At 41.3% G+C, this 24417-nt stretch overlaps 1 protein-coding gene across 1 annotated transcript in view; it reads right to left on the minus strand.

Annotated features, from left to right (window-relative positions):
- LOC140922003 (leucine-rich repeat serine/threonine-protein kinase 1-like) overlaps positions 1-24417 on the minus strand; it is a 48012-nt gene that overhangs the window by 22320 nt on the left and 1275 nt on the right. Inside the window, exons 2-19 of the mRNA XM_073372027.1 lie at positions 21847-22085; positions 21445-21482; positions 19442-19607; positions 18116-18154; positions 17705-17819; positions 16495-16752; positions 14491-14631; positions 13176-13525; positions 10918-11683; positions 9587-10519; positions 8322-8491; positions 7088-7233; positions 5424-5546; positions 4397-4667; positions 3802-3931; positions 3087-3178; positions 1779-1901; positions 972-1278 (exon numbers count right to left, since the gene is read on the minus strand). Of these exons, the coding sequence (XP_073228128.1) occupies positions 972-1278; positions 1779-1901; positions 3087-3178; positions 3802-3931; positions 4397-4667; positions 5424-5546; positions 7088-7233; positions 8322-8491; positions 9587-10519; positions 10918-11683; positions 13176-13525; positions 14491-14631; positions 16495-16752; positions 17705-17819; positions 18116-18154; positions 19442-19607; positions 21445-21482; positions 21847-22078 (4400 nt within the window). The 5' untranslated portion in view covers positions 22079-22085. The remainder of the gene's footprint in view (positions 1-971; positions 1279-1778; positions 1902-3086; positions 3179-3801; positions 3932-4396; positions 4668-5423; positions 5547-7087; positions 7234-8321; positions 8492-9586; positions 10520-10917; positions 11684-13175; positions 13526-14490; positions 14632-16494; positions 16753-17704; positions 17820-18115; positions 18155-19441; positions 19608-21444; positions 21483-21846; positions 22086-24417) is intronic.

Raw genomic sequence — 24417 nt, forward strand, 5'->3', positions numbered from 1 at the left:
CCAGGCTACAAGATAGTAAGGAAAGCGTATCGAGAAAAGTTGCTTAGTTCGTAAGTGGAGCATCTAAGCATTGTTTTCAATAATTTATTCCGGTATACCAGTTCCTGGTATACCCTATGATTGGTCAATTTTGACAGTTACGTCAACACGACAATTGCTTGGCGTCGCACACGCAGAGACAAAGGAAAAAAAACATAGCAAGCGTGTGAAACCCTCCTGCATGGCACATTTTGACATTTTACAATTTGTCATTTTGACACGAGAAACGGTTTTTCTGAAAGTTGTTTGACAATAAAGTCCTCTGCATGAAATACTACGTGACTTTGCTTTTATCCCATCTATTCTAAAGCGCGTGCAAAGATGGCGAGTACCGTGAATAAGGTCTTTTAAGTTAAATTACTCTCGCTCAAGAAGCACGTTCTTCCTGGAATTAAACAGGGCCATAAACCGGGTAAACGGTTTACGACAGCTTCGCGACCTAATGCCGCGACTCCTTTCCTTTTTCCCAGGGTTCAAAATAGTACCCTTTGGCAACTTTGGTCAGACTTACATACTAACAGCACAGAACAAAAACTTTCCTTGCGACGCTTTTGCAGTGACTAGGGACCTTTAGAGTCAAGGACAAGAACGATTACGAGACCGATTGTTGCCTTTGAAAGGTTTTGTCGCGCATTCTCAAAAAATAGACAACCAATAAAGCTTCATTTTACTTTTTTACACGAGAAGCCGGGTTAAGCTCTCTACCGATCGCAACATCATAAAACTTCTGACATTTGATAACTAGTTTCCGTCATTTCGACATTTTCGTTTAAACCCGTTGTAGAATGGCAACGGCTACCACGGTTTCCCGCTAAAATGAAAGCTGGTTCAGCGTGCGCACTACTTAGTATTGAGAAAATCTAGTTCTCGTAGTAGTCCTCGAATAAGAATCTCAGTAAACGTCTGTTCTATATAGTATTAAGATTTCTCACCTGGTAATCAGCCTAGGCCAGAAGCCGCTAGGAACATAAGACATGACATACTGTCTTCGCAACACTTTGCCTCTGGTATATGCCGTCATATGCATTGCTTGAGCCACTTTCTTGCTGACCCCGGCTGCCACGGGCTGGTTTGTGTCTTGTTGACTGTCGGGGAGTAGGGACGGGACGAGTAGAAACTCATGACTCCAGGGTAAGGCCACTTCAAACTTGCTCAACAGGTTAACGTACTGGCTCATTAGATTGGCCGGGAAGCGCTCGCTGCGAAAGATCTGGGATAAGTCCGATCGCTTCATTACACCTGCAGGCGGGAAACCAACAGCAATTGTTATTGTGGGGCCATAATGCGTGCGCATTGTGTCACACCGTAAACTGCCGCTGATAAGCCCTGGGTTATCACAGATCGTCTTAAGGGGTTTTAGGAGGGGGGTTATAAACACGGGGGAGCTTACATCCGAGGGAGCTTGTAACCGGACCAGAAAAACTGATTGTCCCCTGAGGACCACACAGCCCAAAGAACAGACTTTGGAAAGCGAACCATTAACAAAACGTTTCTGGGTACGGTTATTTAAATAAGATTTAAACCAATCGTAAGCAGTCTCCTGTATTCTGTACAGACTTAGATTCGCTAACAGAACAGACGTGATCAAAGGTAACACACGCTTTCTCCAGGTTCGGGAAAACCACTGCATTTACATTACCGCGATCCATATTGAAAGCCCAGCTGTCAGTAGTTTCTAAGAGAGCCTGACTATCTTCACTGAGGACATACGAAATTTTAATCTAATAACGTGGTCTTACCATTGTTAATGTGTGGATTAACTTCTCTGATGGTGACCACATGTGCTAGCATGTCACACAACCATTGAGGATCCAAGAAATATAAATCACGCAACAGAGGATCATCATAGTGCAGCAAAACACCTGTTATAAAAGTATCATCCAAATATCAGAGTCAATAGACTGAAAATTAAAGTGAATAATAATACTAATAATAGAGAGATCAAGCATGGCGTTTATAGCAAACGTGAGATTCAAGTTGAGAAAGTTTCAAAATGAGAGATGAACAGATAAAACACAGCTTAAAACAATTCCTATGGATAGAATTGGCGTGAATCTACCGATTTTCGTGTAGTTATAGTGAACAGTAAACAACAAGTAAAGGGGAAACTTGGTGACGTGGTACAAATTAACGTTTGCCGTTTGCCGTAAACGCGATGCCTAATCTCCCCATTAACCTAGGACCCTACGACAAGCTTGCAGAAGTACTTTCGGCCATGGACGGCTAAGATGGAGGAGGAGAGATACCACTTCGACAAGAAGTAAAGTTCTATTTCCTTTCATCATTCAATGGCTATTAATCCATTTCAGTCTAGACTCCTAGCCTCTCTTAGGATTGCCACGCGGGTGAACATGTTACTTGCGAGCGAGGAAACGCGCAAGGAAGAAGACGAAAATAGCCTGCGTAGCCGGCAGGATACGCTGACATTTCAGACTAGATCGTTAGCGTGAGCAAACTTTTAGCAGAGGAGCTGCGAAATTGTGTGGAGAGGGCCGCAAAAATAGCGGCTTCGCCGCCAAAAGCAGGCTAAGACGAAAAGAGGAGGAGAGACTGCAATCTCTTTTGTCACCTCTTCCTCTTTTCGTCTTCTCCCTCGCTCGCTTGCTCGCACGTAACACGCGACAATCTTGAAGGACTGCCAGAAGTTGAGTTTTAGTGCAAAATTTGTTGTCGGTCTTTTCTCTGCTCTGAGATGTTTTTCTCCTGGTACTCCGGTTTTACCCTGTTCCAAATTAAAATTTCGATCAGGAATGGAACAAAAATAGCCACTACGCCGACGCACTACCTCTAAAAGTAATACCGTATTTACTCGAATAAGCGCCGCGGCGGTTATAATAGAAAGTAGGACGAGACAACGAATTGTTTTATCTAAGGTATTATCGTATTAAACTAACAGAATTGACGTCATTTTATTTTGATCACATCCGAAACGCAGCGCTTATTCGTGACAGGCGCTTATTGACCTTTTGTCCCAATAAATACGACGCTTATTCGAGTAAATACGTAAGAGATTAATCTGGAATTCTAAGCTCTTAGATATGTGCTACCATTGTCATGGAGGAATCTTGTTGCTTGTTGCAGCTCCTCAGGGCCCCGCAGCTGAATCTGTTTTTTGGAGAGCTCAGCTTCAACTGCAGCGCTACAAGTAAACAATAAATAAAAACAAAATAAGATGTTTGTATGAAATTCATGAGGGAGTTAAACTACCGCGACGACCACAGATGCGAGAGTAGAGGCTGAATAGAGCTTAGCTTTACCTATGGATACATGAACTGAGTAGTATAAGCGGAAATATGAATGTTCGAGGAGGTTAGGTAAAACATTTTAGACAATAAAGTTACTGTTGTGATCCAAAAATTTTGCAACCATGGCAACGTGACGTAACGACTTCTCCTCTATTTCACCTCTAAACATTTGGTCTCCACTTAACAACTGGTATCAGAATTAACTAACAACAAAATGACAGCATAATACTGAAGGCGAAAACAACAAATTACTGGAAGACAACGTGCATGGATGAGCAAAACTGAAGACAGGAACGTATTGACTTGGAATATACCCGCTTAAAAAAAACTCCCACTTTTATAAAAATTCACGATTTCAATCTCACTGTCAATCGCTTCTTTGTTGTGCAGCAGTAATTTATTTCGATGAAATATTTTCCAGTGTCAGTTTGAAGTAAGTCTTGAAATCGCAATTTACGAAAATAAGTGCAAATCTTTGAAAAAATGATGTGGCCACCTTAAATAACTAAATTCTCACCTGAACTGTTCAGATTTAAATACAGGTGTCTGGTCATCACGATAGCATCTTTCGCGGATCACGCAAACAGCCTCTTCCACTGCAATATAACTGGCTGGAATGGGAGTCTTGAGTAATGGAACACGGCTTCCTGTAAGAAGAAACAAACACAAAACCACCCCGGCATAAAAGAGTTGTTTTCTGTTGAGGGTCACAGATTGCTTTCTTTGAAAATGTTTCGCTCCAAGCAAAAACAATTAAAACCTGTTTTCGTAAACCTCCAAAGAGTTTAGTGAATTGAAAGCATACTGGTGAATTGTAAGTCTCTGACAAGTAAAATTGACAACTGTAGCTTAGTTCTTGCATATCCTATCGCGTGACTGCATTACCCAACGCGCGAGTGTTTCGGTCGCGAGTGCTTGAAATCGGTCACTTATCCGAAGGTCTTCAACTAATTAGCTCAACGGCTAAAGAAAGCCAAGAAAAAGGTTCATGACTTTAAAATTTGAAAAAAAAGTAGCGGAACGGCTCAGGTCAAAGGTTAGGGCTTGAGAAAATGGCTTGAAGTTTTCAATCTCTTCGTAGCAAACTTAGTCATTTGATAATTATTGTATACCTTTCTCTTTAATCTCAAATGACGTGTTGTAGATGAGTTGACGTAATTCCCGGATGTGGTACCCAGTCTTACAGCTGACCTCGATCATGGCCATCACCTTTGGTAAGCCTCGCTCCCGTGTGTTCATAACACTGCCACCATATTCGGCCGCGAGGTATTTTTCTGATATCATGCCGCGCAAGCTCGGAAGATACTCTGACCGTCTTTCTTTGTCTTCCAGACAATCGTAATGAGTTCCCACAATGATGACAGGTGAGTCCGGCGCGCGCGCCTACAAACAAACAAAAAAGGAAGTATTAATTTATAACCAGCCCCTTTTTGTGTCATAAATGACCGTTGGATAAAATGACATATTGTTACAGGGTTAGCATCAAGAATATCATAGAGAATGGTAGGCTCTATTTCCTCCCCACTCTAGATCCCAGATTTCATGCCTGATCTTTCTTCCTTCCAGAGAGAGACCCACCGGGGGTGTGGCGGGGAGTTGGTGGAGAAGCGCGTGCTTGCTTTCCCGGAAAGCTCTAGCCTGTGAACAATCGCACTTCTATCCTCAAAAAACATAAAGGAAAGAAACGTGTGGGTATCGGCGCCGCTAATCATGCGACCCACGGACGTCTCTCATCTCCCTCTTTGAGAGGAGGAGGCAGATGTCCACAGGCTTGGGCAGCGGCTGGTAATCGAGCCTGCATATTAGGGTTATTGTTATATTTGAATAAGACAGCAAAAACGACATGAATCCTGGTGTTCGTGATTAAATGACGTACTCTTAAAATAAACGAGACGTAAAAAATATCAAGACAGAAAAGCGGTCATGGTTAACTCGAAGATAGATCAAAACCCCCGTCTGAGCAAAATAGAGCATCCTTAAAAAAGCTCTTTAACTCTTAATTAATTGCACAGTAAGCAAACATTCATAGGTCCTCATCCAACTTTTTTCCCATATAATAATGCACGCGGGAAGGTCTGCCTAAAGACCTAAAAATAATAATAAACATAATAAAAGGCACATCGATAACGAGAAACCAACCTGAATATTTAGTAGCCATGGTTCAATTCCATTAACACCTTGTTCTCCATTAGTGACCTTCCACATGGCAATGTACAGCGAGCGGTGAGACAAGAAACACTGGTGAGTAGCATAGTACTCTCGCTGAAACATAGAAAGCAGGCACGTCAGAACGGTTATGACACAGAAGACACGCACATCAGCTACAACATACAGCGACCTCAGAATAGTTATAACGCAGAATGTAGGTATGCCACCAAAGAAACGACATAGAATGCAGGCATGTCAATAAAGCTATAGCAAATAATGCACACATGTCAATATAGCTCCAACACAGTATGCAGGCATGCCAATGCAGTTACAACATAGAATGCACGCATGCCTATACAGCTGCAACATAAAATGGAGGCATGTCAATAACTGAAAGTTATAGCTCAGAATGCACGCACGTCAATATAAGATAATCAATTCAGTATCGTAGCAATCTTAGTTACGTGCTGTTCAACAACAGGAAAGTCTGAGGGTTCACAGGACATAACTAGCTGGACATTCGTCGAGTCGCGCTCGATCTCGAACTCGTTATTAAGGGTATGCTGGAGCCAAGGTAAATCAGTTGTTTCGCTTGCTAAAGACCGCAGCAGCTGACAGAAACTTAAGGTCGACAGCTAAGCAATGAAACCGATATGGCGGCCATTTCATTGTCTTTAATACAACATTAATACCACCCACTATTTCCGACCTGACGTCATGTGAAAACACGAGGGAATTTTACAAGATACCATGGCGGTGACGGCAACTTTGCATTCGCGTTCTTTTAAAATTTATAGCGGTTATTTCAACACGCTCAACTGGCCAAATGTAAGCGATTTTCGATGGGGTTGAAATTTAACGGATCACATCAACGTGTAAAAAAGGAAAGAAAAAATTGTCATCAAGTGGTTACGCCCTAGGGGTTTTAATAAAAATTGACGTAGCCAGCAGGTTTGAAAAAAGTATTTTAAACTGACTGTATCAAAAAGAGGCTTTTAATCCCCTTCTTCTAGAAGGGTCTAGGGGCGTGCATCCCTTGAAAATTTCGAAATTTCAACGCCCTAAAATGCGATTTCCAGCGTTCTGGGCACTAAATTGAGTATAAAAGATAACGTATTTTCGATCAATTTGGGTAAGTAATGCACAGTAGGTCCCAAAATTTTCTTAAGTATTTTAAATCTGAAGCAAACAGTCTGTCTAGGTCCAGCAAATTGAACTTTAATATACCTTTTGACAGAATCTTTCTTTCATTTAATACTTTATTTCCAGCTTCCAATTTGGGGGAAAAGGTGGCCGACTTCTCTGAGCAAAGTAACCGACGTGTTTTGTCGGTTGTCGGTGATTATTGAAAACCCTGCGCCCTCTGAAAAAAAGTCACACAGAAAATTTTCAAGTTGCACTCGTGCATTGGGCAGGGGGCGAAGAAATGTACAAAAAAAGCGTGATGCACGTGTAGGAGTTGTTGTTTTGGTTATTAAACCTGTTGCTCTACTGGCATCCACGTTGCCGTCTCTGTCGTGGTTGCGTGAACTTTAAATTTTACAGGAAGCCCCGGCCACTCGCTATATTTTTCTCGCTATTCGTGCACGTTTTTCGTGCAATATGCTCGGCTTCACAGCTCGTTACATGTGAGCAAGTCTACACTGTACCCTTACCTGTCCACCAAAATCCCAGGTGCTAAACTTGATACTGGGTCTGTTGTCCGCACGGCCAAAGGCAAAGTCTGTTTTCTTGGGATAAATCCAGTCGCACACATCCACCCCAACGGTTGAGATATTAATATCAGCTTTCTTTGTACGACCTCAAGAGAGAAACAGACAGGAAGTAACAAGGTAAGAGGGAATAAACAAGCGAACAAGTGGATCTCACTTAAAATGACCCAAAAAGCTTTGGCCAGTGATAAGTATATGAGTATGCTCCCTTCACACACAAGTTCTCGACTTCCCTTCCTAAAAGTCACTCTTACCTCAGTCAGAGAATTACCTATTGTAGGTACAATTTCATTCGGGAGGAGCTGTGTCACGGAAATATATCTAAATTCAAACAGTGAGAGCCCACTGAAATTGAGTAAAACATAAAAATGAATGCTCAAAATATTAAAGGTGTAAATAACACAGCATTTACAAAAAAAGGCGCGGATTGGCAAGAATGCTTAGCAGGAGGCACATTTGTGGGACCAGAAGTGGTGATTTTGTCATTTGCTGGTAATTGCTTTTCTAAAGTTAGTTTCTATCGCAAAAAAAGGACATGTAGAATTGGCAGTATTAGAGAGCTTTAGTTTCTGAGACGAGGACGACTACGAGTACGAGATTTTCTCTGTACTAAGTAGTGCTCTTGCGTGAGCTAACGACAATTTTGGCGGGAAAACGTGATATCCGCTGACACTCTACTACGAGTTTTAGCGATAATGTCGTAGTGGCGGGAAAAGGTTATCCACTTTAGAAGATAAATTATTTTGCGACCGGGAAAGGGCTAAACCTTCTCCAATAAAAAAAAAAACCGCACTGATTTTTCAAGTGAAAAATAGTACAATAAAGCTTTCCAGTTTGAGTATTTTTCTAGAATCAGCGAAAAAAACTTCAAGTTAAATCTCGCACTGGTAGTCATCCTCGTCCTAAAATCTAAAGTTCTCCAGTAACAAAATGAACTACACAGCCGCGAAACAGCACAAGTTTAAGACACTCCTGATCCACCTTATTATAACGTTGCCATACATCTTCCTCGGATGGCCTGGTCTAAAAGCATTTAAAGCATGTTATGCCGCATTTTTTATAAACGACAACCGACAACAAAAAATGCAAACAAAGAACCACTCAAGCCAATGAAGAATACCACAACCAAAAGATTTAAAAGTGAATTTCTAGCATGTTTATGTGCTTCACCGCTTACCAATTGTGGATCCACTTCTCTTCTTCTTGCCTTTTCTCTCTGTCCAACCAACCGGAGGCGAGTTCTGATAGCTACCAGTCCCTTCCTGTCTCAGCTGATTCAAAAGTGTTGTCTTGCCGATGTTTGCAACCCCAACAAACATAAGTTTCATGCTCGGATGAGGCTCAGATCTTGGGATCGAAAATACAGAACCATTTTAAGACAAGACCAAATAAATATTTTGTTCCCCGGCATTACCTTCTCCCCGTAAAAAGACGGACCCGTCCATAGAGAAAATGATCTGATTTTGCTGCTAGAAACCCAAGTCCTACCACTAAAAAACAGACCTCTTGGACTATCATATCAACCTCTGTATAAATCAGGTAATGTTCACCAACGCTAAAGAACTAACAACAGGAAGTAGCGTTAGAAGAATTCTTCACTGTATTCGCTTTTGCAAAAGACAAGATGTGCTTTTCGGGTCATTAAAATAAACTCCTTGTTTTCTCCTTTATTCTTTAACTTTTCCAAAAAAGTGATTGGTTGAGCGACGGAGCAGGAAATACTTTACAGACGTGGAAATCCGTTGCAACAGAATCGAACTCGATTTTGAGCGCGAGTAGTTTCTTTTTGAGGGGATGGGGTAGGTTTTCAGCCGTTTTCAGCACTTCACGCCTTGACCCGTGCCCAGGCCTCTCTCCTTTTTCGCCAAGGAAAGTTATAGAGCGTTTTCACTCACGTGACCAGTATCTATGCAAGGTTATTGAAACAAAAGAAAGCTTTCACATAAGAAAAGAGTTCAACTCCCACAGGACTGGCTTGGAACACCAACATGGCCGCCGTTTCATTGTTTTGGGACACCGATACGGAGCTCAAGCAACAACGGCGGCGACGGATGTGAAAACGTCACTTAAAAAGTGAATTCGCGCTGCCTCAAACTTTTTCGTGCTTATTCCATCTCGTTTAATTCGTCAAACGCCGGCAAATCTTTTTGCAGTTGAATTCTAAAGGACGGTATCAAAGTTCAGGAAAAGAAAAAGAAAGTTGTTGTTTTGTGCTCCCGTCCTCGACAAAACTTGAAATGAGGCACTTTCACGTTGTAGTCGTGCAACAACGGCTAAAAAACGTACAGAAAAGGGTGATGCACGTGCAAAGTTGTTGTCTTGCCGTTCTCGTTGCCGTCGCCGTCGTCTTTTCTTACGCCCTCTAATAGGGCGGACGTGACGTCATGTAAAGACTCCAGAAGATTTCAAATACGTGAATTCTAACGAAGGGAATCGGCTTACCTTTCGAGAACTGATCTTAAATATCCCACGATATCTTTAGTCTTTTTCCTGTCCAAGACACTGGGTTCAATGTCCTGAAGCTGCAGACCCTGGTATTGCAGATCCCACAACTCCGATAGCAAGCCAACCTCAGGGGGGAGGTGTGTGATCTTTGTCCTACTTAAATGCAGTGAGCCAAGCTTGGAAAGTACTCCAATATCCCGAGGCACATTGTAAAATTCACTGTTGTCACTCAGCGTCAGAGACTGTAAGCTCGGAAAAAGAACGCTAGGTCCTCTGGAGCTGTCAGACGCGTTATCTGAAAACGACGTGACTGTTGATGGTCTACTTCGAGGAAGTAAAAAATGAAGTTCTTCAAGCTTGTTGTTGTTAAGATCGAGGCGCTTTAATTGTGGCAACGTTCTATGTTTCAAATGCCTGCAAAGTCGTATTTTTGCACCAGTTTGAAGTCCACTCTCAGCGCTTATCCTTCTTTGCCGCAAGCTCGGTCTTTGACCCTCAATTACACTGTAACATCGATGTTCAGCAACATTTCCATAAATAGCTTTTTCCGCTATAGGATGAAACACAGTCAAATTATTATGAGACAAATCTAGGGTTCCTAGCGACGGCGGAAACAGCGCCAAAGACGGTACATTGGAAATGGCATTGTTGGATAGAATCAACGTGACGAGATTGGTTGCTAAGCAAGACAGGCCAATAGGAACCTTCGTTATTTGGTTAGAAGACAAGTCAAGCTTTTGCAACGAGGATCCTTTTTTAGGATCAATGTCTTCTTCTTCGGAGTCCGAGTCTTCAATTTCATCACCACGCTTTGTCCCCCATAGCTGACTATGGTGGAACATCTTTAGTGGGTGTGGTTGTTTGACGTCATTTTGGGTAACGGCACGTGGCAACGGAACTGAGCTCGAATCCATAGTTCCATTTAACTGTCTGTAAAAACAAAACAAAAAAAGATAAAAAGATAATTATGGAGAAAGACTCTTATGTTTGTAGCGTTATGAGCATTCGAAATTAAAGGAACAACTCTGAGTTTTCGACGTGTGTTAAGGGATAAGTAAGTCGTTCCCCAAGGATGACCGGTTAGTACAGGTTGGACTGTAGTTTTCAGACACCTATCAATGCAATATTAGCACGTGCGGGATTTGCAAGCATTATTTATACAGTTTTAGCCTGCAAGCAGACTCACTTGTTCGAGTTCGGAGAAAAGATGTTTTCACTTTTCCTCTTGCGAAGGCGTTCCCCGCACTCGCACATTTGAGCCTACTTGCACTGCAGGCTAATACAGTTTCACCTATAATGAACTGAAATGTGTAAAAGTGAGGCCTCACCTGAAGTCTAAACTATCCTTGCTCAGTGAGAGCACTTTAGCACGGGGCAGAGTTGAAGATTTCCCATTTGTTGATCCACCTCCGCTTTTTCTTATTTTCAAAACGGTTAACTTCTTCACAAAATTTCCCTTCAGATCCAGCGTCTTGAGAGCCGGGGCAGTCCACATTTCAAACGGTACAGTTTGTATATCATTGTAAGAAACATTCAAGTATTTTAACATAGGCAATTGGAAAAGACAGGCAGGAACAGTTGTCAGCGAGTTCTTATGAAGCTCAATCTCCTCTAAATGGGGACAGTTCCAGCCGGATTCCGCATAAGTAAAATCTTGACAGCTTTCCTCAAAGGTTAAGTTCTCGTGGATGTTTTCACACGAACTGTAAGGTTTCCCAGCTTTTAAGCTGCTTTTCGAGGAAACATCTTTTCGTCCGCCAATCCAGAGACTTGGCAAACCATTTATTTCGTTATGCGATGCATTGAGCGTTTTTAAAGCAGGCATTTGAAACAACACAATAGGCAGCTTTGAGACCTTATTATTTGAAACATCCACTCTTGTAATTGTTTTAAGCGAGGGATGTAAACCAGCAAACGCTTCACTGTAAGGATTTAAAGTACAAGCCGCAGTCAGTATCCACTGTGGCTCCAGCATTGACAGCTTCATGCCGTTCCACAGTATTGATACGGGGTATGCACCAAGTCTCCAGATTTCTTCAGGACTGCTACTAGTTCTTGATGGGTGAAGTTTATGCTCTTGATCGACTTGGGCACCTGTAAACGTCGATGAAGCAACACAGTAAAACATCTAAACACAGAATATCGTGTAAAAAGCTAGTCTCCCTTGTAGCCGTTTTTTGGTTGTCACGCAACCCTCCCCCAAAAGGGGAGCGTTGCGTGACATCCAAAAAACGGCTGCAAGGGAGACTAGTAAAAAGCAGGATTGATACGATTGTCGCCTTCGGGCGAGTGTGGCAATAGCCGATACAGTGACTGCAAACGGTTCGAAAACCTGAACGAAAGTCATCAAGCATAAGCAAATTGTTGACTGTTAGTTAACGCTACAAAACTCTATAGTTGTTGACCTGATTGACTAATAAGAAGAGGTATTGTTATTGACTGACTCACTGTTAAGCAGTGATGCCACTAGATGTAGTAGTCGTGGTAGTAGTAGTAGTATATCTTTATTGCGCCTTACTCTCCGATGGGAGGTATTGGTCTAGTTAGATGCGAAGACTCTGAATATGAGTATACCCCGCGTCTTCCAAGTACAGTTTTTTTAAGAACGCCGAATGCACCCTTGATAGATTTCCCCACATTTTTGTTTTGCCCGACCATATTATTGAAAGCTTTGTTCTTCTCTAGTCATCTCGGATATCTTTTGACGTGAATGGGACACTAGGAACGTATTAACCTCAGTCAATAGAGTCATTTACAATCACGTTAACGACTAATGACCAACTTCAGATTCAATTTAAAAACTTCTCATATTAGGAATTGAGCCGATAAAGACTGTCTAAAACAATTCTTATGGATGAAGGCATGAATATACTGAATTCTCTGTAGATAAGACGTAGTTAACAGTAAAGGACAGGTAAAGGTAAACCTTGGTCACGTGGTACCAATTGACGTTTGTCGTTTGACGCAAAAGTGATTGTAAATCTCTCTGATGACCACCCCGAGTGCCTACCTGTCATGGTTGTGCGAATGGATAGGGAGGGGAGGGCAACTGACATGAGACTTCTAGTTGGTCTCTATTGTACCCATCCCTGCTGGGCAGGTCTGTAAAGCTGACAAATTGGTAAGTTGATTTGGGGATTTAACATTAACCCTGAACTGCTAGCAGTCCCAGTCCCTCAGGCTCAGGATTGTCGCGTGGGCAAGCACGTTACGTGCTAGCGAGTGAGGCAAACGCGGGAGGGAGAAGACGAAAAGCGGAGGTGGAAAACGGGATAAAAGTCCCTGATTCTCTTCTCTCTTCTACCTCTAGCGTTCGCCTTGCTTGCTCGCTCGCACGCAACCTTCGCCATTTGCGCATCTCCCATAATACACCTTGTCTGTCCCCCAAAATCTGGCACAAGTATTGTCCTCAATTACTCTTGCGAGGACTGTAACGCCCATGAGAAATTAAAAACAAAGGTTATGTAAGATTTTGGGGGACAAACAAGGTGTACTGTGGGAGATGTTCAAATGGCGAATGTTCGCCTGCGCGACACTCCTGACGGACTTCTTAGCTAGCAGTCTCCTTTAGCGACAGATTCTTTACCTTGTTGAAGCAAGATTCTTATCACATCAATGTTATCAGCCAAGATGGCAGAACTAAGACACCTATGATCAACATCCTCTGCTCCGCTGTTCAATAACAACTCCATAATATCCAAGTTTCCACTAGCACAGGCAATCTCAATAGGTGATAAAGACGAGCCTGGCGGAGCCATATTTGTCTGGTCATGTTGAGCTTCCACTTTAGAGACAAGACTCACATCAGCGCCATGTTCGATGAGTAAGCTGACAACATCTCTATGCCCTATTGTTACGGCATCCAGAAGAGCTGTCTGTCCCATCATATTTTTGACATTCACAGAAGTGGTTAAATTTGCTTCACAGGGTCCAGCGCTACGAGAAAACAGTCGTCAAAGTTACATGCACACACACTGTTTTATCAGCCAATAGATAAAAAGTTCAAAAGGTTGACCCGACTTTATTTCCGCCAAAGAAAACCCTAAGATTGAAAAAAGCATCGTTAAATTGTACAGTCGGCAGCCCAGAATCTGTTTCCCAAGTTACAAAAATTACTTTTCAGCCATTTTTCTTTCAGCTGGGGATACGTTGCGTGTTCGCTAAACCAACCAAAAACCACGCGCGTTTCTGTCGGGTCGATAAACCAATCAAATTCTTATATCCTTTTCCGCTTGGCTTATTCTCGCGACCACCATACCAGGGAGTTTAAGGCCATGTCCACACGAATCCAGACATTTCTGAAACCGCATATTTTTTGTCCGGATTAGTGTGGGCCGGGCCCTAAACCGCTTTGGAAAGCGGTTTCAAAACAATGCACTTTCGGTGACCGGATTCACTGGTTTTGTATGGATGGAAGGGCGGTTTCAAAAATATCAGGATTCGTGCGGACGTAACCTAAGGTACCATGAGGGCGAAGTCAGCGAGAACGTCACTTAAAAAGCGACTTCTTCACGTTCTTTGAAACTTCAGTGCGATTATCTCTACTCGCTCACTTTATGTTAAATGTAGGGAGCTGAATTCCTAAGACAAATTTCCCAGTTCAAAAAGCGAAAGAGAAATTCGTCGTGGTTTGATCACGCTCTCGACAAAACAGGAATTTAGGCAATATCACTTTGTAGTCATGCAGTGACGGCAAAATAAAGTACACAAAAGTGTGATGCACGTGCAATGTTGTTGTTTTGCTTATTTAAACCTATTGCTTTTTGGATGTTCATGTTGTCGTCGCCATCGTGACATCTTAAAGTCCCTAGTATCTGAGAGCCTAGAAAAGGTCAAGCCTAGTGTTACAAAGATCTTAAAAAACAATTTGTCCGCCGATTCAGATTAGTTCAATTTCTCACCATTTATGACGACAATTTAAGAGTTGTTCAACAACTTTGACAAAGCCTCCCTGTGATGCCAAATGGAGAGCAGTATTGCCGCTGGACGTACAAACACCTACATTAATCTTGTTACATGGCAAAAACTCCTGCTCGTCGTCCCTAAAAAGTCAAAAAAAGTGAGGTGCATAGAGTACAAGCAGTAGCGTTAATGAGGTAGAGGTTTGCAAATTGTTTATTGGCCGGTGTACACCTATGATGCGACTGCCCATGGCACAACCCAAATTCCTCAAATATTTCAGGTATTTCAAAGTGTTCTTCATCAACAAGAGCACTTCTATAAGAAATATAGTGCCTTACTGAGATAAGGGGGAGATAAGGGGGAGATAAGGGGGAGATAAGGGGGAGGGGGTCCGGTCATCCAGACCCTTAGATAGGGGGGGGGGGTCTCCCAAAACATTTTTTCGGCCCTTCGGGCCTTAGTTTGGTCTAAAAGTAAGGGGGGCGGGCCCCCTGGGCCTCTCCCCTGGATCCACCGCTGAAATAAAAAAAAATAGTAGATTCCAAACAATGATCTCAAAGATGTAAGTACTTTGCGAAACAAATGTTCTGTTCTCTTAAAGGTGCGCCTTTTTTGGTAATATTTATATTAAGCTAAATATTGATTGTCAGCACTCGTTCAGGGGAAATAAAAGACACGCGCGAACTAACGTAAAGCGCGCGCTTTTTAAGAACACAACTAATTGTTACGTCACGTTTTCAAATGATCACAGTTTCAAATGATCTGCACCGTTTACAGCTTACTAAAAGAGAACAAACGGCTTGCGAATTTCAGCGAGAAAAGAAATATGATGACCCATGTGGATTCAACTTCTAATGACATGCAAAGTGCAACGGAACGATTGAAGAAAGCTCTGTTAAATCTGCAGAACCACCTGCAAGATTTTAAAGATGACCTCGCCCGTACGGAAAATATGTTTGAAGAAACAAAAGAGGACATTGAATTAGCTCAGTCCAGGGCTGATAGGAATCGTCAGTTCCTCAAGAAGGACTCAGCAAGACAACATCGAACCTTGAAAAAAGTCACAGAATTGGAGAAACTGGTCAACTCGAAGAGACTGCATGAGAACACAGCACCACAATATTGGCGAATGACTAATGCGAACACCGAGGGAAGCCAAAATACTTTATCACAAGGGATAACTAGACTTCTGAAAATCGGCGCTGTTGCACTTCTGGAAACAGTGGCTGCATACACTCTTTTTAGGATCTCAAAACCGTTCTTTTTTTAAATAATCTAAACACAGCATGTGACTAGCAACAACAAGACACTCGAACTATTTCACTCCTTCTCTCGTTCAAGAAATCAGCCTTTCCAAGTTAACGATAATGAAAAAATGAACTGTTTCTACGATCTGCAAACAGACCCTTCACTCATACACTTGGCCGAAATGGATGTCACAGAGTTGTGTTACCATTTAATCATAACCAAATAAGAATTTTGTCATAGTTACGGTTATACTTGAAATACTTCCTTTTAAATATTAGAACAGAATCCAAACAGTAATCTCAAAGGTGAACGTATTTTGCACCTTAAAAGAAATAAAGTTGAGTATTGGTCTGTTAAAGGTGCACTGTTCTAGCGATGTTTAACTTTAAAACAAGCTATTAACAGCGGAGCTCGCGCAGCGCAGCAACATGTGTAAGAAAACTGGTTATCTATGCATCCACAGTTCCTAATAAAATCGACCGTACGTACGTCCGCCCGCCCCTTCGCTGACCAGTGTCGCCTGACTGTATCGTGGGCTCACTTGTACAACTCAATGAGGTGAAGTGTTTTTTTAAGTCATCCGCTGACGAGTTATGGTATTCAAGTGATCGCAGGCTCAGAAAACTTTGCTTCAGAAAGTAAGTTACCACCGTCGGAGAGCTTCGCTTTTGGCCTTGGCTAAATCTATATAATATATTATTAAATGTAGGGAACCTTTTGTACAAAAAGAAAGTAAAGTTGGCATAAGTACTTACTCGGGAACTTGCAGGAGAATTTTAATAATTTCCTCGCTGCCTTCTCCGGCTGCCACATGAAGAGGTGTGGCCTTATCCATTTTACTAGCAAGGTTGATTGTCTGCGGCACAGCTTGAACCATGAGACTGACCAAATCAGCGTTACCACTCAGACAGGCAGCATAGAGTGGTGTGATTCCCGTGAACATGTTTGGAGAGCCATCAGCACCTTCCTTCAAGAGAAGTCTTGCCACTTCTAGATGGCCACCATGACAAGCCCTGAGTTATTAAAACGAAGGGAAAATCATGGTCGATACTGTATGTGTACTGGGTGGGGGAGAAACATGAGAAATCTAGTAGCACAATAGCCTAAGAAAACAGCTGGCATTTTGTGATGCCACTGCTGGTTTCCTCACGAAATGAAAGCTGAGGAACAAGCACAGAAATTCCATACTGATGACGTGTCACTACCAAGCTCTGCATAGTGCTTCTGATTGGTTGAAGGAAATTTTCCTCACGGCAGGACCAATCAGAAGAATTACCCAGATCTGGGTAGTGACATGTATTGTAATCAGTATGGAATTTCATGAAGGATGCAGAGGTAGAGTCTTGGAAAGAACCTGCCTGCCACTAGCCTCCCATGCAGGCATTTTTAGGGGAGCTCGTGTTTCGTCCCTCCCCACAAACGCCTGCTCAACCGAGAACAACATTTCTTTCCCATTGTTTTATTTGCGTGGTACGTGACCAATCAACAGCTGTGAAAAAAAGTGTTCACAGGCTAAACAAGACTCATAAGCTCGTGGTAGTGTAAAAACGTGACGCCAGAGTTACCTTTTCCCTTTTTTTTCTTTCCTTCACTAACGTTATGCAATACACATAGTATTCTAAATCGTACTTTTGCCGCTCTGAGTCTAACATTTATTAGAGATCATAAAGCTTTCCTTGTGTTTCATGCAAATCGAGTAATTGTTGGGTTACCCGGCGGCCAAGGTCAACTTTTCAGAATTTGGAAAGTACAATGTGATTGGCTAAGCTTGGGAAAGGAATGTTGTTCTCAGTTAAGCAGGCATTTGTGGGGAGGGAGAAAACACAAGCTTCCCTAAAAATGCCTGCCTGGGAGGCTAGCCTGCCACTGGCTGATTGGCAAATGTGGCACTTTAAACAGTCCCCACTTCCATGTAAATACTGAGTTTGAATAAACAGAATTAGTTTATTCAAACATATTACTTACTTATACAGTAGTGTGCTGCCTCCTTGGTAACGCTTGTTGACTGCTGTAGCACTTGCTTCTTTTAAAAGCTCCTGGACCTTTGGCAAATCACCCAAGGTGCAACTGGCAAGGAGTTCTGCAAACAAATGAAGAAAATCACAGTCACTGTTTACCTTTAACTATTAAAAAGAACGCTAAAAAAACTGAGGTCATAAAAATGCAAAAAAAGAATGAGGCCAATACCCAGCCATCTTGACCGAACAAACTTGACTAATAAAGGATTTATTTTGTGGCCATAAACAGAACTTCTTCTTGCGGGACTAATGTGGGAGATCTCGAATGGGCAAGATGAGTTCACCTTGCCCACTTGAGTAGCCAATCAGAACACAGAATCCGCTCACAGACAAAGCCATAATAATATATCTTACTGACCTTGGGATACTTCTTCTTCACGTGCTTGTCTTCTGATCTCTACAAAATGGCCAAAAAAAAATCTCAGAAGAGGTTTAAAAGTACTGTAAGTCTTACAGACCCCGCTGATAAGAAACAACACCAGCACCATATCATGAAGGGTTTGAGGGGATGTTCCTTACAAACATTTTTAAGAATAATAGATGTCCAATAGCCTGGGACTAGTGAATTTTGCTACCAGGCTAGTGAATTCTCTTCTTAACAAGTGAAGCTTTTTAGGGACTTCCAATTACAGAAGAACTGCAATCAATCCTGCTCATAAAAATTAATTTTCTGGCTAATTAAAATGACTTTTGGGCTAGTACATGCTAGCTACAGCTTGCACAAATGGCAAAGAGGTAAAACTGACTTTCTTTGCACCCTGGTAAGAAACTTATGAGAGATTTTTTAATTTCTTAACATATACTATGCCACAACTGATGATAATATCTTCACACCTCCAGGGCCAAACTTTTAAAACCATTTTAGCTTCAATGGGTTGACTATATACTGACCACTGGAGATGTTACAGAAACTAAATATAACCTAGCAGCGTGCAAAGAAAGTGGTGTCCGATAGCCCGGGGCTAGTGGACTTTGCTATCGGGCTAGTGAATTCTGTTTTTAACTTGCCCGAGTGATGTTTTTTTAGAAATTTGAATAACAGAAGAACTGTAATCAATCCTGCTCATCAAATTTTTTACGGGCTGATTGAAATGACTTTCGGGCTAGTACATGCTAGCTACAGCTTGCCCGAATGGCAAGCTGTAAAACTGACTTTCTTTGCACCCTGCCTAGTTCAATTTGTGAAAAATCTTCCTAGAACATATCAGCCCCAGGGGTGACTACCCCGTTGAAGGACAGGTAAGGGCTGGGGATGATGCAGGGAAGATACTTGAAGGTGCATCATCCAAGCACCAGATTTTGTCCAGTTTTAGTTCACACTCAAAAGGTACTTGGCCCAGCTAGCACTAGCATCTTAGCGGAGAGAAGAAAGAAAGAAAGGGAGGTAGCACGGATGGACGGAGGGGAGGAGGAAAGGAGCAAGGAGGAAGGAGGAAGGAGGGATGGAAAAAAGGAGGTAAGGCACACAGTCTACAGGATGATTTTGGTGATTCATGATGAGGTAAGGATCAAGAAACAGATAAATAATATGAGAATAGAATGGAGGTGGTGTTTGTCCATAGGAGATGAGGGTGGGGAGGGGGGTGGCAGTAAACAGAGGAGGCAAGACACTTCCTATATATCACAGGTAAGTATTAGTAGACACAGTAGGTCCCAGAATCACTAAGAAAATAATGTTTAATACCTTGCACAGTCTTCAAGTATCTAGCACAGTCATATTCTCCCTTATCCAATGCGATCTGCATTGCAGTTTTGCCTTCGTTGTTCTTCACATCAACTATAGCTCCGTGATCAAGGAGAACTTTTAGACAGCGCAGGTGACCATTACGAGCAGCATGGTGGAGGGCAGTCTGTGAATTAACAATAATATCAAACCAGTTAATCTTGTCTAACTCATTACAGCGATGTCAGTTGTGAGCAAAGAGCAAGAAGTGTTGAAATAATTATTTCTTAAATAAATATAAAATACATGTAGCTCCAATATAGGAAGGAAGGTTGATGAGTCAAGATGTAATTGAGATTACAGTGGAAACTTGATTTCACAAAAGGACCAGGGAACTAGCAAAATATGTTGGCGACAACAAGATTTTCTTTATATCAAGGTTCTTTCCACATATTTTACCATTACTGGGTGAAGAATTTCATTTGTTACACTGAGGACTTCATTATATACTACTTATTAACCAACAGCAAGGTTATTATAACAGGGAGATCTCAGACCAAGGCCTTGATGGTCAATACATACATCAAGGCCAAGGTCTGAGATTTCCCTGTAATGACTGAATGGACAAGGTTAATAAGTTATTCATTATATGGCCTTTTCAGGGCAATGAATACAATAAAAAACACCGGAAGTAATTTTCAACATCCTTGCGTAAGAGGTCATTCCAGGACATCATGTTCACTGAACTGAAATGTACCTGGTGATGTGATCCAGTGTTCTCACCAGGCCGCGGCCTTGCGGGATTCCCGCAAGAAAAACTGAAATGGCGCATTAAAACCAAGAAGATGCGCCCGTTAGGGCGCAGGGGCAAGCTACAAGTCAAAATGACTTAAGTAGTTTTAATGGTCAACCTAACACTAAAGCATTCTGTTTGTTTGAATGAATAAAAAACATGATATCAAATGAGTCAAAGTCTTTAATTTTGTTGCCTTTACTTTCATTGGTCCCACGCACGTCCCACTACATCGTAAACTCCTCCTCTGAATCGTAAACACCTCTTCCACCATATTGGATCAGGTAGGTACTTCATGTAACAGACAATTTGGAGTGCGGGCTCAGGTTCTTCGTACCGCGTGTTTTTTGTAACTTTGTCCCCCTAATGTTCTTACAGGGCCCCTATTTCTCAGAAGAGGGGGCCCCGGGACTCCCCAAGGCAAAATCCAGGTGAGAACACTGTGCGATCAAAACTACAAGACACACAGTTTCTTTTGACAATGAGAAATGTGGACTGTAACTGGTATATCTCTGCCTTGCCAACCTTCTTTGCCTTCTCTCTCTTGTTTTAGCTGGATTTAGCTCGCAAAGAATATTGGTAACCCTTTCTCTTTGCACATGGATGTGATGATTCAATCTTAGCAAGTGCCACACTTCTCTGTAACCTCGAAGTTCGCTGGAGCCAGATATTTCCCTTTGCACGATTTCCCTGACTTTGTGATCACTAACATCCATGCCACGTCTGCCTAGACCGTAGTCACGAAGCAGTCGTTTCAAAGTTGAAAGACTCATTGTGACTGCATGTCGATTATTAAGGAAATCAACTCTAACTTGGTTTTGAAATATACAGTGAAAATAGTGTTCAATTAATCACCTTACTTCTCTGCTGTCCATTACAACTGTATCAAATACACTAAACATGGTGGCTTGTGAGAACTAAGGTCCTTCGCATTTCCTATTTACTTCTGTTTCTTTATTTGCTTTTTGCTTTTTTGTTTGTGTTGTGCTTTTTTATTTGCGTTTTCTTTTTTTCATTTACGTTTTCTAGTTTTTTATTTGCCTTTCCGTTTTTTTTTTATTTGTGGTTTCTTTTTTGTTTGTGTTTGAGCCTTCTGGACCACCCTACAGGGCTGTCCCTAAGATTTCAATTTGCTGGGTATATGTTCAATTAGTATAAGCAATGATCATCATTAATTTTTTTTTTTATTAATAAAAATTAACTATTTCAAAAAACAGAAAACTAAACTTACAGAGCAATTATCCTCAGGAGCAGACTGTATGTTTGCATCTCCTAAAAAACAGAGTTAAGAATCACAGAAATGGTTAACAGTTATGACAAAAACAAACCAAAAACAAACAAACAGATGGTACAAAAGTATCAACAGTTGTCCCTTGGTGTTAAAGCAAGAAAAGGAGGGAAAACTTTGGGATCTCTGAGCTTTTTACAATCTAAATAAGGAAGTTATATAATTTCTAAAAGAAATCTGCTGTCATATGCTAGGTCTGTCTGATGACTTTCAATGGGTTGATCTTATACCAATAAGCCATGGTCACATGTATAGATTTATATATAATTGATCATAAATACCAAACTTTTATCTCACTGTATGGTCAAATAATAAAGTTAAAACCAATAAACAGCTAATTTCAGCCATAAAGATTTGCTTGAAGGGCAATATTACCATTCCACTCCAATAATTCTGCTAAGCATTCTACGCTGTCATGAAGGGCTGCAGTGTGCAGAGGTGTCAATCCACGAGGATCACGGCTGTTGGCTTCCCCATGGACTCCAGCTTCAAGCAGTGATCGAAGCAGATCACGCTGGTCATAGATGGCTGCTTGGTGCAACAGTTCTCCAGTAAACACAAACACTGGTGTCGCCATCCGAGGCCTGATCATGAGTAAGAAAACAAAGTGGCAACACCATTACAAGCAAGAAAAGCACTTTGTGAATTTAACAATTGAGTTCATTCAAATGTGCTTTTCAAAGATTCACAATGAAAACATTACCCAACACAATTCAAATATAGGCATGTACTGTGTGCATGAGCTATTTTGAACACTTTGCTGTGCCAGAACTCTACACTTTCTGCCAAAATTTTATACTGGATTATTGTTTGAAATTGTCTAGACATAGGAAATTGCTGCACATAAAAATGATGTAGGTCACAAAATGGTTGCTGAAACTGTGAAAGCTGCACAAACCTTGACCACTAGATATTTACTTTTTTGTCTTACCTTCAGACAGGATAAATCAACAAATTAAAAATAGTAGAACGAATTATATAAACTTGACAAATGTTGCTTCCACTGGAAGAATCACACTCCTCCAGGTAAGAATTCTTTGTACAAATTCCTCTCGGCATAGCAAAAATATTATACTAAGAAATCTTACCATTTTTATAATTGCAAAGTTGCATCATTTTAATTCACCAGTTTGTCACATGCCATTCATCTTATTAAAACAGCCTTTAATCAAAACTGATTGGTTGCTTTATAAATCAACACAGTTGTATTAGTGGATCCAGAAAATTAAAAAGAGGGGAGGGGGGAGGGAGGGCAAAACACTCACCAGTTGTAGACATTATTTCATTTTACTAGTAAGTATCCTTAAGAACTAATACAGAATTCCACAGAAAAAGGGGCGGCAGACCCCTCAGACCACCCCTAAATTCACCCATGAATACAAAATTGTAGAGACGTTAAAGCAGGAGAAACATAAAAAATGGACAGGTGGAGACTGGGGTACATGAAGCCATTAAGGAGAAGTTGCTGTTAGCAGAGGTTTGATTGTACATACCGTGACCAATCTAATGTCAATAATTTGGGATTTAGCAGCGTATACAAAAACAGTACCAATCCTATAAGCATACTCTCTAAATGTACAATCATGTACGCTACTGTTGATCACCTACAGTGGAATCCCAATTTTTTTAACCACCTGGGAGAAAGGAAATTAGTTTAACTGACCAGAGCGTTTGATAAATCTTGTTAAATTATGGATTGAGACTGGAGAGCAAAACAAATTGCAGTTTCAATTATCAGAATGTTCAAGACACTGAGGGTTCCAAAACTATATAAGAGGTAAAAATTAATTCTTGTTTTTAAAAGGTTTTTTTGGAGATCCCTCAAGTAAAAAGGAGCTGTATTTCCCAAAGTAAATCAGGCAAGGAAAAACTATAAGTATCAGGACACCTCTTTCTCCTCTCCCTCGCAATGTTGTTCATCGCAGTTAACTCACAAAGTTGTGTACACCAACATTGGGAGGGTGATAAGACAGTGTCCCAACAATTTTGACTGATACTGTCGCACTTGCAAGTAATTTTAATATGTATATATCAGGATAATTTTCAGCTTACGACTTTCAAATTAGGCAGACCATTCAGTTAACGATTTCATTTGCTGGTTATTAAATATTTATTAAAAGAGGCCAGATATAATGGCGTGATCGCCTGCAAGACTAAACGATCGTATTTTTTAAAATAATATTGCCAGAAGTATCACACTATATAGTCTTCAAGCGGATATCTTTCACGGAGAAAAGTACGGAACATACAAGCTTGATTACATGTTTCCGGTCCAGATTTGTCGATTAAAAAATAAAGCAATAATATAAGTTATATTCCTCTCAATTTCATTATATTTTAGCATGTGATGATCAATTCATCAAATTCAACTCGCATGCAATAAAATTAAACGAGCACAAGTTTTAAAGACAGAAATCACATTTCACTTACGCTGTAATTTAGCAAGCTTTGACCCCTTAACCTAGAAAAACATATTCATCAAAAATTCCTTCACTTCGAGGAAACTTTGAGAGAAAAATTTCGAAATGGGGTTCCAGATCACAAATAACGCAAAACGGCACCATTCCATCGAAAAGAGGTATTTCACAGTTTGTATGCATGCAGTGGTCTTCGACACCTTCGACAGCGCAACCAGGATCGTTCTCTGCTTAAATGGATGTAGCCAGATCAAATGAAGTACCTCGAATACAACTTTGTATAGTTTATCCTGGAGATTTCCGCATGCAGTCTATAAGCTTTTTTTATCCTTGCTGGATAATTTGAATCGCTCGAGTGCGAAGTTTGTTTACAACCTCGTGACAGACAGGATAGAAGCCCGGGTAGTTTGGCCACTGGATTGCCTTGAACCGACAATATTAGAGTTTATGGCACCGAAAATGTCTTTCTTCATATAATGAGAGCGATAGAAAAGGCAGA

This window comes from Porites lutea, chromosome 1 (assembly GCF_958299795.1).
Source record: "Porites lutea chromosome 1, jaPorLute2.1, whole genome shotgun sequence".
Lineage (NCBI taxonomy): Eukaryota > Metazoa > Cnidaria > Anthozoa > Scleractinia > Poritidae > Porites > Porites lutea.